At 44.2% G+C, this 17,998-nt stretch overlaps 1 protein-coding gene across 6 annotated transcripts in view; it reads left to right on the forward strand.

Moving 5' to 3' along the window:
- The window catches only part of CCDC198 (coiled-coil domain containing 198), a 35,403-nt gene that overhangs the window by 4,667 nt on the left and 12,738 nt on the right, over positions 1-17,998 (forward strand). For 2 of the 6 annotated variants that reach the window (XM_089309657.1, XM_002718267.6), the window contains exons 3-5: positions 11,070-11,156; positions 12,644-12,745; positions 14,368-14,527. In XM_089309657.1, coding sequence (XP_089165783.1) covers positions 11,070-11,156; positions 12,644-12,745; positions 14,368-14,527 — 349 coding nt within the window. Of the gene's footprint in view, positions 1-11,047; positions 11,157-12,643; positions 12,746-14,367; positions 14,528-17,998 lie in introns of all 6 variants that reach the window. The other 4 variants (XM_017348334.4, XM_008269709.5, XM_089309659.1 and 1 more) reach the window with 3 other exon arrangements.

Below are 17,998 nucleotides of genomic sequence, written 5' to 3' on the forward strand. Positions count from 1 at the left end.
GTTCTAGTCACAGTCAGGGCGCCAGATTCTGTCCCGGTTGCTCTTCTTCCAGTCCAGCTCTCTGCTGTGGCCCAGGAGTGCAGTGGAGGATGGCCCAAGTTCTTGGGCCCTGCACCCGCATGGGAGACCAGGAGGAAGCATCTGGCTTCTGGCTTCAGATCAGCGCGGTGCGCCAGCTGCAGGCCATTGGGGGGGTGAACCAACGGAAAAGGAAGACCTTTCTCTCTCTCTCTCTCTCTCTCACTGTCCACTCTGCCTGTCAAAAAAAAAAATGCCTTAAAAGAAAAGTAAGTTATAAATTAATATCTAATTTCAATAACTTTTTAGCATATCTCTAGCTAATATGGTTAATTTTAAAACATTTTCTTTCTAAACCAAATGGTTCCTTTCAAAGGACTGTATGCAATGTATATTCCTGTAATGCTTCTAAGCTGATTGATTCAAATGGAAGATATTGGGATGGACATTTGGCATAGCACTTGCAACACTGGGTTGGGACATCATCTGCATCCCATATTGGAGTGCCTGGTTTATCCTAACTCTGCTTCTGGTCCTATCTTCATGCTAATGAGCATCCTGAGAACATCAGATGATGGCTCAAGTGGCTGAGTCCCTGCCACCCACATGGAGGACTCAGATTGAGACTGGACTCCTGACTTTGGCTTGATCCAGTGCTGGCTGTTGCAGACATTTGGAGAGCGAACAAAAAGACAGGAGATATTTTCTCTCCCTGTCTCCCTCTCCTTATCTTTGCTTCTCTCCCTTTCTCCCTCTTTATCCTTCTTCCTTTCCCTACCTTTAGAATAAAATAAACAGGCTGGTGCTGTGGCTCAATAGGCCGGCACACCGGGTTCTAATCCCGGTCAGGGCGCTGGATTCTGTCCCGGTTGCCCCTCTTCCAGGCCAGCTCTCTGCTATGGCCAGGGAGTGCAGTGGAGGATGGCCCAGGTCCCTGGGCCCTGCATCCGCATGGGAGACCAGGGGAAGCACCTGGCTCCTGCCTTCAGATCAACGCGGTGTGCCGGCCGCAGCGCGCCGGCCACGGTGGCCATTGGAGGGTGAACCAACGGCAAAAGGAAGACCTTTCTCTCTGTCTCTCTCTCTCTCACTGTCCACTCTGCCTGTCAAATATATAAAAAAAGAATAAAATAAACAAACATTTAAAAAACAGAAGATATTTCCATAAACAGTAAAAAAAAGTTCATGTAGCATTCTATTGTTCAAAAAGCACTTTTTGTGTATACCAACGCTAAAAAAGCTGACGTTAGTTCTCCCAACGTCTATCAAGCTCAATAAGAAAATTCTGGTGCTTCAGAGACTAACACTGCACTTCTCACGCCCACCAGTCACCTGAAAAATAATCAAGACAAGTGAATTATTTGAGTGTAAAGTCTATCTTATTCAGTCTTATATTCAGCCACTAACAATATGCATTCCCTAAAAGTTTGTGAATGAGTGAATGAGCACATGCATGAATGAGAAAGAGACCCATTATCCCTGCGGGGAGGAAAAATAAAACAAACATGCAAAGTGCATTCCCTGCCAATGAAGATCTGTATCATCACTGTATTAGGAGTCCAGCTGATTATTCCAAGCTATCAGTGGGATTAGTTATAAGGATAGTAATGCTTTATTAAACTCAAGAGCTGGAAAGCACCTGGATTTTCAGGAAGACTTGTGCCTTGGAACCTGGAAGGCAAACAGCTTCTCTGAGCAGCTCCCCTAAGCTCTTTTCCATGCATTTGCTTTACTCTTTCCTGGCAGGTTGGCTTTATCTACTTCTTGGGTTCATATGATGAAATATAAGGTTATTTCAAAATGTTTATGGAAATGTAATTAAAAGATAAGTTTATTTGGATGCAAAAAAGTTTTGAAAGCCATGCATAGTTTCTTTCATAACACTTCCCATGAACTTTTTGAAGATTCCACTTATGGCTGTGCTGAGAGTTTGCATTTTAGAGTTTCAGTCAAATGAACAGATTAGTCTAACTCTCTTGCCTCCAATTCCAAATTCCTGGGAGAAAAGATCTTATTGGCTCTGCTTTGCTCACGATTCCAGCTCTGGTCCAATAAGCTATGCTTACGCAGCAGAAATGTGGGCAGAGGAGTTACCCTGTCGCTTCTGCAGTCAGCTCCCAGAGAGGAGGGAAATCAGCAGGAACTTGGCAGACACTCCCAAAGATATCAACTATAATTATCTTCACAAATGGGGCTCAGCATATTTTTCTACCACAAATGGGTTTTTGAGAGAATAATAAATGCTAGGTTCCCATGACATGCTAATTAATAGCCTAATCTCTGCCAGAGAAAATTCTAAAGGTATTTTTAATTATTAAACCAAATCTAATTGTGTCCTAAGTCGTTTGAGTTGCACATTCAGCACCCTCCACTTGCTGAACATCCACTCCTCAAATACAGAGCAGGTCACGGACTAAGGTTCTCCAGTGTGGAGCTGGGAGCAGCTAAGACCCTCTGGCAGGGAATTCAGAACCAAGTGCATTTGCCCCAAAATTGAGGACAGCACTGCCCCTTCCGGCCACCCAACCTGCTCACCTTCTCAATTAATCATTGCAGCTCCAGGCTAAACTGGAGGTGTTTCTCCCGTATAATGTGTTCTCAAGGTAATCTCCTTGGACAATTCTTCCATCTCAAAGATTTGTCCAAGTTGCCCCCATCCCCATACAGCCTACTCTGACCAATCTATGGACAGTGCAACCCTCATTTCAGTGGGCTTGATTACCCTGACATGTCACCACCTTTTCTTTTCCAAAAAAACACTAATTTCCACTTAACATACCAAGCACTTTACTTGTCTATTACGTTCATTGTGTATTTTCTTCACTTCAATGCTAGAATATAAACTTCACAGAGGAAAGATTTTTTTCTGTCTTCACTAAGGCACCTGAGTGTCTAGAATGGTGCCTGGCACACCACAGGCCATCTTAAGTATGTGTTGAATATTGGATGAATGAATTGGAGGAGAGAGAAAAAGGAGTACAAATCTGGTTGTTCTGACTTGGATGGTTTCATTAGGCTGTCTTTGGCATTAGACAATATTCAGTTGATTCAACCACAAACACTGCATAAATGTCCATTTACTCAGGTTTTCTTTCAGATCTTTCAATAATGGTTCATTATTTCTCCCCAGGGATCTTGAGCAATTCTGTTAGGTTCATTTCTACACACCAGTATCAGTTAGGGTTCAACCACAGAAACAGAACTTGGAACTTAGAAGAGGATAGACAATAAAAGGCAAATTGCAATTGGCTTACATGGTTGTGGAGGCTGCCCAAGGCAGGTCTGAAATCCATGGGACAAGCCTGCGGGAGGGGCAGGCGGGCATGAGCCACAGCTGCTCTCAACAGCGGGAATTTCTTCAAGTTCTCTCCAGATTTGCTCCTAAACTCTTTAACTGATTAACTCTGCCCCACCCATTTGCCTGAGATTCTCCAAAATAATCTTCCATACTTAGTCACCCAGCAGTGGACTTTAATTGCATCTGCAAAATAATTTCACAACAACACCTACATTAGTTGCTGGATATACAGACTCACCAGATTGGCATGAGAAAATGAATGATCATCAAAATACCTTAAAAGTTTCATTTTGCCTTATGAATGAGGTCTTTTTTCTCATTTAACTTCCTAAATGATTCTTAATAACTAATAAGAAAGCTATTAATTTTGATTTTTGTATATTGAATTTTGTGCTCCAAAACTTCCTTGAATTACCTTGGTAATTCTAAATGTCAACACATTCTTCTAGACTGTCTATGTAGATAATATCTTCTATAAATGCGAATTGTTCGCAATACTTGTTTCATTGTACTTTTTTGGGGGGAAGTGAGGGAGAGCATGGCTAGAATTCCCTTGCAATGTTGAATGAAAGCAATGATAATGGACTTCCTTGTCTTATCTATGACATTAATAAGACTGGTTCTAAAGTTAAGTGCAATGCCTACAATAGGATTTTGGTAGATGCTGGTACCAATTAGAGTCCAAGAGGAAACAGATGGCACACTCAAGACAACCCAAGGAAGCTTTCTTTACACATAATTATGTACAGAGGTCTGGATTAGGGGAACCACAAAAGATACTGCAATAACCACTGGTGGCTGCTTGGGGGTAACCTCCTCTAGGCCAAGGGATGAAGGGAGAGGTTTCTGGAACCAAAAAGCAGAGAGTGGGGTAGAGAAAACCTCCAGCTATGCCAATGCTACTTTACTGAGACAAGTCAGAGAACAAACATCCTGACCTCATCATTTTCCTTCCTCAGTTCTCCTGCCCAGTGGCTAAACCCAATGGGAAGCCAGATGGCAAGAGAAGCTGTTTAGTCCTCATGGGCAGAGGGCAGAGCAGAGCAATGCAGCAAGCCGTTGTCTGATGTGAATGGAAGCTCCCTGGCTCGATGCCATCGAGTTAAATTACGGGCATTCTCTTTATGCCTTGGCACTAAAAGTTTTCTTCCGGATTGAGCATTAAATTGTATTGATTCTTTTCTCCATCTATTAAAATAATCATATAATTTTTCTTCCTGACCAGGTGATAAAATGTATTACACTAATAGATTTATCATATTGAACGTAAATCCTGCTTTGTCATAAAATATTTATAGGAATATACTGCTGAGTTTTATTTACTAGGAGTTTTTGCATCTATTATAGGTGAAGTGGATCTATTTTTTGAAAGTACTATTTTTTTTTTCAGCTTTGCCATCCAGATTGTATTGGTCTTTGAAGTCAGTTGATTGCCCGTCCCTCTTTTAGACTCTCTAAAAGATTTGATACAACACAGCTGTTATCTGTTCTTCAATCATTCGGCAAAGCAGACCTTTGAAACTATTTTTGGCCCCCTAGACTTTTAAGTGGTGTGAGAGATTTTCCTGCACACTTAACTTCTTTTATGGTCCTTAATTGAATTGGGTATTTCATTTATTCTTAATTTATATTTTCAAGGAAATTAGCCATTTATCCCAAGCTCTTGAATTTATTGTTATAAAGTCTTATCTTCTTTGTAGTCACCTTTTTGGTAATCATTGTAAAATAAATCTAGCTTACATTTCGGGACAGTTCTTGGACACTGGGTGGAGCGGTGGAGAACATCTCAGGTCCTGATCTCCAGCTGTGGTACTGGCTCTGGCTTCCAGGTCACATGGAGGGCATTTCAGGTTTCTTTAGCCAACAGAGACAACCCACAGCCATCAGGAGCCATACGTGCCTATGGAGCAGCTCCACTAAATATCTGCCTGTCTTGTTTTCTGCTCTATGAGATATTGGTCTTGGATTAAAGCCTTACCGTATCTTTTTTTATTTTATGCTTTATTTTTCATTGCTAGATGTCTGAAATCTGAACTCATTGCCAAACCTTGATGAGAAATTCCTTCCTGACAAAATGATTTATCACTCGGAAGCTGTCCTTGATACTTTCCCCTGCTTTCCAGAGCCTTAAAACACCCCTTCTTATGGGGCCAGCACCAGGGCTCAAGCACCAGGGCTCACTTGGTTAATCCTCTGCCTGCAGTGCCAGCATCCCATATGGGCGCCGGTTCTAGTCCCAGCTCCTCCTCTTCTAGTCCAGCTCTCTGCTGTGGCCCAGGAAAGCAGTGGAGGATGGCCCAAGTGCTTGGGCCCCTGCACCCACATGGGAGACCAGGAAGAAACACCTGGCTCCTGGCTTCGGATTGGTGCAGCACCGGCCATGGTGGCCATTTGGGGAGTAAATCAATAGAGGGAAGACTTTTCTCTTTGTCTCTCTCTCTCATTGTCTAACTCTGCCTGTCAAATTAAAAAAAAAAAAAAAAAGACCCCTTCTTAGGTCATAGTGCCAGGTTCACATTACATTTTTCTTTGAGTTTCTCTAGCCCTTCTTCCCCTCTTGCTAAACAAAAACAACCGTCTCAGGCTAGTGTTGATGGCCAAGCTCAGCAACAACCTGCGGCTGATTTAATCCCATTCCTGAATCTCCTCATGGACACTTTAACTGATACTGCTGTTTGTTTTGTTTGAGAAGACACATACTCCAGAAGCCTTTAAACAAATAATACACTTTCTTAGTATTATGAAATGGAGAGAAGGTATCATTCTATCAAGGCTTGACAAAGTCCTCTGTAGATGATGAAGCAAGGCAGAGAAAAGGAGCATGCATGAGAATCCAGAATTCTGAGGCAGTGTCATTTGACCAGTTTGTTTATCTGAAGCCAGTTTTCCCAACAAATATTTCTGCAGTGTTTCTAAGGCCAAATGATTTAACAGAGGAATCCTACTTGCAATGTTAGATGCTGCCATCTAGTGGTTCTTGTGAAGCAGTAATGTAATTTTGTAGGCACAGTTCATAGACCAGGAAGAAAGCACCTGGAGAGAGTTCTTTAAGGCATCATTTAACCTTAAGGAGAGCTGTGGATTTAAATGGGAATAGGTATTGGAATAAAGAGGTCTGTGGTTAATTAGATATTCATAAAATCGAAGGTGGCCACAGGAATTGGTGATAGGTTTTATAAGATACCTCTAAAAATCTTGGCTTCTTTGGACTCAATGTTTCAATAATACTCCACAAAAGAGACCTCTGTAGTCTGTGTTGATATGGCACCTTTCACAGATACTTAAGGCTAGTGGACCTCAGCCTAGTAAGAAATCATCGGAATCCTAGGAAGAGCTTTGAAACAACAGACACATAGGTAGGTATAGTTACAGATAGATATAGACATTTAGATAGGTATAGTTATAGGCAGATATAGATTAGATATAAAAATCTACCCTAGAGGACACACCTTCATTCTTCACCATCTCAGTCCTCACGGAATGGCCTGAGAATTTCTTTTTTGAATTCCAGAAGATGCTGATGATAAACCATTGAGAGAACATTTAGTGGAGGAAAGAGCATGGGGTTTGAACCTGGACAGAGTTGAGCTTGAGTCCTGGAGGCGTGACTCTGCAATGGGACCATCAGAGTCACACACAGGGTTCACCTAAGGACTGAATGGGCCAGCATAGTCACAACCCTGGACAGGGTGTGCAGCCATGGCTGCAAACTCCCATGGACCTAGTCAGAAAACCAAATCCTGAAGCCTCTCCCAGTGCAGGGGATGGCAAAGACACTGCCTCATACTCCCCCACCTTTAGAAATCCCCACTCTTTCTTTGGGGATTCTTCCTCCTGTAGTTGTCTGCAGGATCTCTTCCCTCTTGGTCTCTCTTCCCCCTTCCTCAGGCCCTTTACTTTCTGGTTTCGGAGTTGATTAGCCTCTACCTCCTCTGCATGTTCATGGCCTGCAGAGTTGAGAGCCAGGGGAAGAGATAAACTTTTCTTACCAGGATTGATCACTTCTCATTATATCTTTGCTAACTTAAAGGGTGAGAGTGGGACAGAGAACCACTTTCTACCACAAACACAAATCGCCTGGCATGTATCTTACATAAAATATCCTTCTGCTCTCTCCTTCCTGCCTCCAGATCTTTTGCCCTTCTTTGGGTCATTTCAGCAAGAAATACCTCTGGCTTCTCTCCCCAGAACAGGTCACGTTCAGGGCCATCAACCAAGAAATAGCCCTATAGGGAAGAAGTTATGGAACCAGCCAACAATCCAGCATCTATTTTTTGTGATCCTGTTCTCTTTTTACCCTGGTCACCTGAAAACCTAAGCTGCCCTTTAAGCCTACTTGTTGATAATGCAATATATCACACTAAAATGAAAAACAATTTTTCAGTAAATCTTCAACTTCCTTTAGCATAGGACTGGAGTGGGTGTGGTGTTCACATTGCTTGCTGTAGCCTAACATCATCTGGTTTTCCTCTTGCTTCTCTGGTCATGAGTTCTCTGTCTCCTTGGCCAATTAACCTCCATCCACAAGTCTCTTAGTGCTGGAGCTCCTCAGGTCTGCAGTTCTTGGCTCTGCTCTTCATGTTCTTGACCTTGTCCATGACCCTGATTTCAGTTGTGCTGCACCTCTAGCATAGATCTCTTCTCTGAGCTCTGTGCCTACATAACTAAGTCTCTAGTCGACATCTAAACTGGCAGATGTCCAATTTCTTTCAAATTTAACATTCTCCAAACTAAATCTGCATCTACCTTGTATATCCCACCCACACAAGGCCTCTACGTTGCTTAGCACATGTCAATGGCTTCCCATTGCTCTTAAGAAGACCAATGGCTTCAAAAAGGCCTCCTAAGCTCTCCACGGCCCACCCGAGCCTAACCTCTCCAGCCTCATTTTGAGCTGCTTTTATCCTCAGTCTGAACTGTAGCCAACATATTTCTTTCAGTTCCTTTAACAAATAATGCTCTCTCCCCACCCAGGACTACTGCACATGCTGTTAACTCTGCCTGGAACTCCTTAGTCTCCTAAAAATTCCCAGTCTTCCAATTTCTGCAAAGCAACTCCCTCCTCAAGACATTTTCTTGGGCTGCCTCCTTAGCCCTTTCCTTCCTGTATTGGTTTTCTACTGTTGCTTACAAAATAGCTTAAACCACAGAAATATATTGTCTTGCCATTCTGAAGGTCAAGGTGTCTAAAGGGGCAGTTCCTTCTGAGGGCTGTGAGGAAGAATCTGTTCTGGGCTCTCACCTGGCATCTGGTGGTCTGTTGGCAATCCTTGGCGCCCTTTGACTTGTAAATCTGTCACCCAATCTCTACCTTCATCTTCACATGGGTCCTCCCTGGGTGGATGTCTGTGTCCAGACCTCTCCTTTTGATGAGGACACTATCATACTGGATTAAGAGCCCACTCTTGATGCCCCGGTGGAAAGAAGGGGCCATCAAAGAAAGATGTACTCTTCTCTGAAAGGAAGAGAGAACTTCCACTTTGCTTATGGTCTTGTCTAAATAGTGATGGAGTTTGAGGTCACAAAAGGCTTCCATAGCCTTGGCAGCTCATGTCAAGAGTCTTGGGTGATCACTGATGTCATACATAACAGTGTTAATTGTTAAATCAATAACAGGAGTCACTGTGCACTTACTCCCCATGTAGGGACTTCTGTCCTTAATGAGTGGTACTATGAGAATTAACTGTAAAACTTGTTTTCAAACAGTGCTTTATACTTCGTGTGTCTGGGTACAAATTGTGGAAATCTTTACTTAGTATAGAGTTGGTCTTCTGTATATAAAGTTAGTTAAAAATGAATCTTTATGAAGAATGGGACAGGAGAGAGAGTAGAAGGTTGGATGGGAGTGGGTATGGGGGAAAGAATTGCTGTAATCCTAAAGCTTGTACCTATGAAATTTGTATTTGTCGGGGCCAGTGCTGTGGCTCACTTGGTTAATCCTCTGCCTGCAGTGCCGGCATCCCATATGGGCGCTGGTTCTAGTCCCAGTTGCTCCTCTTCCAATCCAGCTCTCTGTTGTGGCCTGGGAAGGCAGTGGAGGATGGCCCAAGTGGTTGGCCCCTGCACCCGCATGGGAGACCAGGAGGAAGCATCTGGCTCCTAGCTTTGGATTGGCGCAGCCCGGCTGTAGTGGCCATTTGGGGAGTGAACCAACGTAAGGGAGACCTTTCTCTCTGTCTCTCTCTCACTGTCTATAACTCTACCTGTCAAATAAATAAAGAAATTTATATTTGTTAAATAAAAGCTTTCTTAAAAAAACAAGCAGACAAACAAAGAAAAAATAGCCCACTCTTGACTCCAGCAGATCTCGACTAACCTACCTCTGTAATTACCTTATTTCCAGATAAGGTTGCATTCGGAGGCACTGTGGGTTAGGACTTCCACATATAAATTTGGTGGTGGTCAGGGGTGGGGATTATAATTCAACCCATAAGGCAGCTCATTTTTATAGATTTATGCATCTATTTGAAAGTTGGAGTTACAGAGAGAGAGAGAGAAAGGAGAGATACAGAGAGAGAAATCTTCCATCTACTGGTTCACTCCCCAGATAGCCACCACAGCCAGGGCTGGGCCAGGCTGAATCCAGGAGCCAGGAGCCAGGAGCTTCTTTCAGGTCTCTCACATAGGTGGAGGGACCCAAGAACTTGAGTCATTTTCCACTGTTTTCCCAGGTGCATTAGCAGAGAAAGCAGCTCGTTTTCAAGGTCTGGTCCTCCAACTAAATATTGTCACAATCCTTTCCCTGTGGATGCTGTCCTCAAAATACTGGTAATGACCCAGCAAATAATCAAGCAAGTAAAGGTGTGTCTGTTGCATGTAAATTCTAAGCTCCGAAACCAAATCCATTTTTGTTGACCATTGCATGCCTATGCTTGGCATGCAGCAGTCATGCACTAAGTACTTACTGGGTGAACAAATAAACTCTGACCCAGAGACTCTGTGTCTGGAAGTCAACAGTGATCACAACTTCAACAGTAGAGACTGAGGGAGCATCTCTGGAGACATTAAAAACGGTTCACTTCCATAAGGACTGGAATAGTTTAGCTGGGTGGTAAAGGAATGAATACCAGAAAGTAACTTCCTGGAGCCTCTTTCATCTGTAATGTTCTGGGACCCTGGTTTTTTGATAACTGAATATAGTTGGTCCCTCAATGCTTACAGAAAAGAATTCTCTTAATTTTCTGACAACTATTTAGATCAATAAGTCACTGGCATCAATGCAATAGATCCACAGAGGCTGGCGCCATGGCTCACTAGGCTAATCCTCCACCTGTGTCGCCGGCACTCTGGGTTCTAGTCCCGGTTGGGGCACCAGATTCTGTCCCGGTTGCTCCTCTTCCAGTCCAGCTCTCTGCTGTGGCCCAGGAGTGCAGTGGAGGATGGCCCAAGTGCTTGGGTCCCTGCACCCGCATGGGAGACCAGGAGGAATCCTGGCTTCGGATCAGCGCAGCACGCCGGCCATAGCGGCCATTCCGGGGGTGAACCAATAGAAGGAAGACCTTTTTCTCTGTCTCTCTCTCTCTCTCACTGTCTAACTATGCCTGTCAAAAATAATAATAATAATAATAATAGATCCACAGACAACCCAGAGAAGCAGAAAAGCCCTTTGCACACACAAAACCATAGCACTCCTGGAACTGCCTTTTCTGTATGCTGCTTTTTCAAAGTGTTAAGGTAGTTTGATGTCTGGCTTTTGCATTTCATCATCTCATGGCATGGGGAATGCTGAAGGCTCTAAATGTTGGACTTGTAGAAGCTGGAACCCATTGACCTGCCACAAGTGATTACCTCTGAGAGGCTCCTGAGCCAGCGAGAAGCCGTGACCAGGCACACAGCAAAGGTAAGCTGTGGCCATCACAGGAAGGGGGGTTAACCAGGGGCAGGTTGCATGGGACTGGAGTGAGCTGCCTTTTCATGTACTCCCTGCACATAAGAGTTCAAAGACAAATCAAACTGTTAAGTAAGAGTCAGATCTGTTCACAGCTATTCATTCTCTCCTGTGCCTACCTCCAACTGGCAGTTGCTCTTCTCTCTTGATAAGCTCTGAGCTCTTTTGTGCTTTGTGGTGAAAACAGGGCAATGTACTAGAGAGAGAGAGAGAGGAATTTTACTTGGAAAATTATCTATTGATCTAGAAGTTTCCAAATCTGTCGAAATACCCAGCATGACTCTTCCCTTTTTTTCCTACCCTCAATTTCTATTTATTCTCAGTTTACAGAAATCTTATCTGCAAGTCTTTCCTGCTTATTTACCCCAACCTTGCTAAAATGAACCCTGGGAAAGGTCTTCTATAGATCTTTGCCCTGCTGTACTATTGTAGAGCCCCACAGAGTGGAACTCCCCTCACATGGAAATGGAAGCTGTGAAGTAGGAGTTGATTTTCAACACTTTCCACTCCGAGTTCACACTGGAGGCAGCCAGGTGCTGTTGTGCCACTGGCTGACTTGATCAAAAGTGTCCTGGTATGTCAGGTCCTTAGGCCATGCTTATAGTACTCACGTATATACAGAGAAGGGCTTCTCCCTGAGGTTCCCATTGGCTGACAGTGTCCATTGGGAAACACAAAGAGTATCGCTCAACACATCCTTTCTGTTTCCTGGCAACAGCAAGACACAAATGAAGGTGGATTCACCTCTGGCTTCCCTCAATGCCCATCTGCACTAGCCCGCTAGGGGTCATGAGACACTGAGGAATCACAAGTACAATCACTAGAACCACAAGTACTCAACTTCAAATCCTTCCCAAGCTGCAACATTCTCTGGGGTTTAGAGTGACCTGTGGATATACACTCACAAAAATAACTTCCATTTATTCATTTTGTGGCTTGCCTTTCATTTCATGGCCAGCACAAAGGCAAGGAGAGAAAGGAAAATCACATCAAACCAGAATACATTGCGGGAGAGATAGCAGTAAGTGTCTGCTGATAGGAGAAATGATATATTGTGAAAGTGAAATGCACAAAGATATTTCCATTCAAGGGGTGAAAAACTCCACAGGAACCTGAAAAACTACATTATCTACACAGCAAAGTGACACTTCATTTGCTGATAGCAAGGCAAAGGACTTGTCAGACACAAAACAGTCTGCTTTTGTCATCGCAAGATATTTATATAAATTATGATTAAGATCTCACTCTGAACCAGCAGATGGAAGATCTCTCTCCTCTTTCTCTCTCCATCTCTCCCTCTCTTGCCATAACTCTGACTTTCAAATAAATAAATAAATCTTTAAAAAGAATCTCACTCCGTTCCAAAAAGGATTTTAGGTTGTGGATTGTAGAAACAGTAACAAATTACCCCAGACTAACTAATGTACCATCTTTCATAGCAGGAACTGGAAAAGAAAATGCAAGCTCCAACGTATGCTTCTGGGAAAAGACAATATTTACATAAGATGCAAATGCTGGAAATGAACCGTAAAAGGCAAGAGGTAAATATGAGAAGAATGTCCTGTGTACTGAATTTACATCACGTAATCACTGCCTTGGCACACGAATGTAGTCAAGCATACACATCTAGTCTTTGCTTGGCATTTTACAGTCAGACATTGGAGCTGAAGATTACACCACTAAAGCTGGGAAAGGAAGAGCTTACCATTACTGACCTGCTCCGTCTTTTCTCTGCCTTCCCAAGAATGTATCTGGGCCCCAAGTCTCCCTTTTGAGAACAGGTTGCTCCTGTGACATTCCGGCTCTAGCAGGAAAATAGAACTAGATCATTTTTCTTAGTTCAATAAGTGGCATGTGGGAGAGTGATGTGGGCTTATTCTGAAAATCAGGGCCCTCTAACCGGTGCCACAGAATCATTGTCCAAGAAAGACCTTGCCATAGTCTGCTTCTGTTGTTTTTGTTTTTGGTGCCATTAACATAAAACCACAGACCGGGTGCTTTACAATGAAAGGCAAGGTATTTTTCACAGTTCTGGAGGCTGGGAAAGTCAGTGTCGAAGTGGGACCATCTGGCAAGGAGGGCCTTCTTGCCATGTCATGACAGTGTGGAAAGCATCACATAGCAAGAGTGTATTCAGGACAGTAAGAGGGCAGAAGCAAGAGACAGCAAAGGAGGCCAGACTTGCTTTGATGATGACCTAGCCTTGGTATAACAAACCCACTCCTGCCAGAATGGCCTTACTCCATTACGAGGGTGGAGTGCTCATGAATAAATACCCCAACCTCCAAAAAGAGAACCCTAATACACTATTGGTGGGAATGCAAATCAGTATAGCCAATAAGAAAACAATACAGAGATTCCTCAGAAAACTAAAGATCTACCATATGACTCAGCTATCCCACTTTTGAGAATATATCCAAAGGAAATGAAATCAGCCTATGGAAGAGATACCTGCATTCCCATGTTTATTGTAGTTCTCTTCACAGTAGCCAAGATATGCAATCAATCTAGATTTCCATCCATGGGTAAAGAAAATGTGATGTATCTACACAATGGAATATTATTGCACCATAAGAAAGAATAAAATCCTAACAGTTGCAACAGCACTGATAGAATTGGAGATCATTATACTAACTGAAATAAGGCAGACACAGAAAGACAAACACCACATATTTTCTCTTATAGGTGGAAATTAAAAGGTCTCATCTCCAAATACCATCAACATGACAACTAGGAGATAAAGTTTCAACACATGAATTTTGGTGTACACATTCAGGCCATAGAAGACCTCTTGTAACCAAACCCTTTACCATAATATCCTATAACTGAAGTATTCTAAATTCTTCCCCTTGGGAATGAGTCTACAGCCATTGTGCTCTGTGATCCCAAATGTCTCAATCTACAGAGAAGCATTTCTGCACGTGCCCTCATCTTAACTAAGCTATAGCCTTTTGAGACTGTAAGCATAGTCAAATTTCCCCTAGCAAGACGGAAAATAAAGAAAACTCCACATCTTCAAATAGGAAAATGAGAAACACCTTCTGCTTAGGGAGTGCAGGTGTCCACCAATGAGCACACAACTTGCAAGGTGGCTGATAAGTTTCTCTGTTCTGGTGAAGGTATCCTGGGGAAAACACTAACCATTTATAGCTGATCATTTCAGACCCAAATGGAGTTAAAGAAAAGTCTTCATAAGGAGGCAAGAATTAGCAATCAAAAATTGAGAGACCATAAAGCTGAGAAAATCCTTCAAAGCGTCTCAATGGATGGTGACTATGACCTTCTAACCACACTGCCAGAGAAAATACTGAACAGACGTCTAGGTGAGTCATATAATTTTTTTCAGCAAAGTTTTTTTCAAATGTTTTTAAAACTTCATCAAATGAACCACTAAAGTGTGGAAGGAGAATGAAGTGAGATGACTCGGGTCCCTGTGGATCTGACTCTGATTTGACTTCCTGGGATATAGAGGGCATGGTGTCATATAATGTTGGACATTTGGGAGGAAAAGACAGAATCTTTTTTTTTTTTTTGACAGGCAGAGTGGAGAGTGAGAGAGAGAGACAGGCAGAGTGGAGAGTGAGAGAGAGAGACAGAGAGAAAGGTCTTCCTTTGCAGTTGGTTCACCCTCCAATGGCTGCCGCGGCCGGCGCACTGCGCTGATCCGATGGCAGGAGCCAGGTGCCAGGTGCTTTTCCTGGTCTCCCATGGGGTGCAGGGCCCAAGCACCTGGGCCATCCTCCACTGCACTCCCTGACCACAGCAGAGAGCTGGCCTGGAAGAGGGGCAACCGGGACAGAATCCGGCACCCCAACCGGGACTAGAACCCGGTGTGCCGGCGCCGCTAGGCGGAGGATTAGCCTAGTGAGCCGCGGCACCGGCCCGAAAAGACAGAATCTTAAGCCCTGTAGTTAGACATTCTTTTCTTTGTATGGGTTTAAAATGCCTTCCATGCATTATTGCTATCCTTGCCCTGACCCCTTGGAGGGGAAAAGACCAAGCAGCCTCATCTCGTGGTTAGAGAGACTGAAGCCCATGGAGTCACTTGGTGAACGGCACTCGGCAGTTGGGGGCCAGATGCAGACATTCCTCTAACCATGCACCTTCTCCCCTGAATGCCAGTCTTCTCCACCCATGCAGACCATCTGCAGCAAATCCAGCATCATGGCCCAACCAAACTTGCACCTCCTGCTGCATCCCACCATCTTGGTGGGTGAGACCCCCACTCCCCCGTCACTCAGGCCCAAGTCCTGGGACACTCTTCAGTCCTCCTCCTCCTGGACATCAGTCAGCCACGAAGTCCTGTTGACATGACCTGGCGCTGAAATCTTCCCTCTGTTTTCCATTATCAATGGCATGGCCTAGGTCAGGCCCCCAATCTGTCAATTCAGGGCTCCTGCATCCACTTCCTGACCAGGCTCCTCTTCTTAAGTCTTCTCCTCCGAAACTGATTTTCCATGTGGTCCCCAGACCAGGCACACCAGCAGCCCCTGGGAACTTGTCAGGGTCCCAGTCAGGTGGCGAGTGAGTCCCAGCATCTGGGTTTAACCACCTCTCCAAGTAGTTCCGATGTCCCTGCAGTTGAAGAAGCATTTGGCTTCAAGTCTTCCTTGATTGCACGTGGTAATCAGACGATTACCCAACCCCTAGCAGCATGGCATTGTCGGGTCTTTTACAGAATGCAGAATTTCAGAGCCCACCCCAGATTTATGGAAGCAGGACCTTCCAACAAGCACCCCAGGTATCCTCCTGACTGCTGAAGTCCTACAAATGTTGCCCCAGTCGCAGAGTAATCATAAAATGAAAATTTGACCATGTTGCTCCCTGGCTAAATGAAAAAAAAAATTCATTGGGTGTCCATCAGTCTCAGGACAAAGTCCAGGGACCCCAAGACTTTCAGGACCTAACCACCAGCAATCTGCCTTTCTAGTTTCATCCTCTGCCACCCCGGCCCCAGTCCCCTTATCCCAGCCCAGCCAAGTTGCTCCATGGCATGGGATTGTTCTGTGCTTTCCATTACATGTCCATGTCTATAACCTCTACACTACAATGTCCCACCAATGACAATCCCCATTAAGTTTGCCCTCTGTCTTCCCTCAAAGCAAACCCACAGTTGTGAAGGCACAATGTTGTTCACATCCTGTAGTTTGTTGTGCTGTGGGCCAAATCCCCACAGCAGCAGGACTGACCACTTACAGAGCTGCAGAAGTGCCACAGGTTGTGTCTCTACAGCTCTCTTTAGGTCTGAGCTTCAAAGATGCAAAATCACAGCAGAAAGAGACAGTGCCCTGCTCAGAGGAACAAAATGTTCATCAATAAATTACTTAAGTAAGAAAGAGCTGCATAATCAAAAATCTACTCGAGGTTTTCATTAACCTATACTCCCAAGTCTCAGAATGAAATGTCTCATAGATAGGCAACTTTTTTAAAGGATTTATTTATTTATTTGAAAGAGTTACTCAGAGAGAGAAAAAGAGGCAGAGAGAAAGAGAGGTCTTCCATCTGCTGGTTCACTCCCCAGTTGGCTGCATTGGCCAGAGCTGCACCAATCTGAAGCCAGGAGCCAGGAGCTTCTTCCAGGTCTCCAATGCAGGCACAGGGGCCCAAGGACTTGGGCCATCTTCTACTGCTTTCCCAGGCCATAGCAGAGAGCTGGATTGGAAGAGGAACAGCCGGGACTAGAACCAGCGCCCATATGGGATGCCAGAACTTCCAGCCAAGGCTTTAACCTGCTGTGTCTCAGTGCTGGCCCCCAGACCTGGATGGAGCTTTTCAAAAACAGGGATTCCTTAGCCCCAACTTCACCCAACTGGATGAGAATCTTGAGGGCAGGGGAAAGAGAATCCTACTTCTAAAAAATTTTATTTATTTATTTTTGTTTATTTGACAGATAGAGTTAGACAGTGAGAGAGAGAGAGACAGAGAGAAAGGTCTTCCTTCCATTGGTTCACTCCCAAGTGGCCACTATGGCCGGCGTGCTGCACTGATCCAAAGCCAGGAGCCAGGAGCCTCTTCCTGGTCTCCCATGCAGGTGCAGGGCCCAAGCACTTGGGCCATCCTCCACTGCCTTCCCGGGCCACAGCAGAGAGCTGGACTGGAAGAGGAGCAACTAGGACTAGAACCCAGCACCCATATGGGATGCCGGCACTGCAGGCAGAGGATTAACCAAGTAAGCCACAGTGCCAGCCATTATTTATTAATTCAATAGGCAGACAGACAAAAATAAGGAGACACAGAGAGATAGAGAGATAGAGAGATCCCATCTGCTGGTTCTTCCCCCAAATGACTTCAACAGCTAGAACTGAACCAAGCTCAAGGCAGGAGCAGGAAACTCAATCCAGATTTCCATGTAGGGGGCAGTGACAGGAATCAATTCCATAAGACATCACTGCTGCCTTCCAGGGTGCACAGTTTCAGGAAGCTGGGGTTAGGAACTGAACCCAAGCACTCTGATCTGGCACACTGGCATCTCAAGCAGTGTCTTAGCAATTAAACCAAATGCCTGCACTAGAATCCTAAAGAAGTTGAGTGGCTCTGAGGATTAGCCAACCTTGAATGGACTGGCTAACTCTTGAGAGCTCTTTCCACACTTCAGGTTTGAGAATCTTTTTTTTGTAACAACTTTGTGTGTGTTTTTGGGTGTAAATAGATATGATAGAATGAGCCAAGAAAAATGTAGATTTTGCCAACATGACATAGGGAGGAAATCCTAATTCTCCTCATTAGAGAGAAATCACAATGAATTAGAATTTCATGGAATGAAGTGTCTACATCAACTAATTTGCCTACTGTTG

Source organism: Oryctolagus cuniculus, chromosome 12 (genome assembly GCF_051225735.1).
Source record: "Oryctolagus cuniculus isolate XC-2025 breed Fujian yellow rabbit chromosome 12, ASM5122573v1, whole genome shotgun sequence".
Lineage (NCBI taxonomy): Eukaryota > Metazoa > Chordata > Mammalia > Lagomorpha > Leporidae > Oryctolagus > Oryctolagus cuniculus.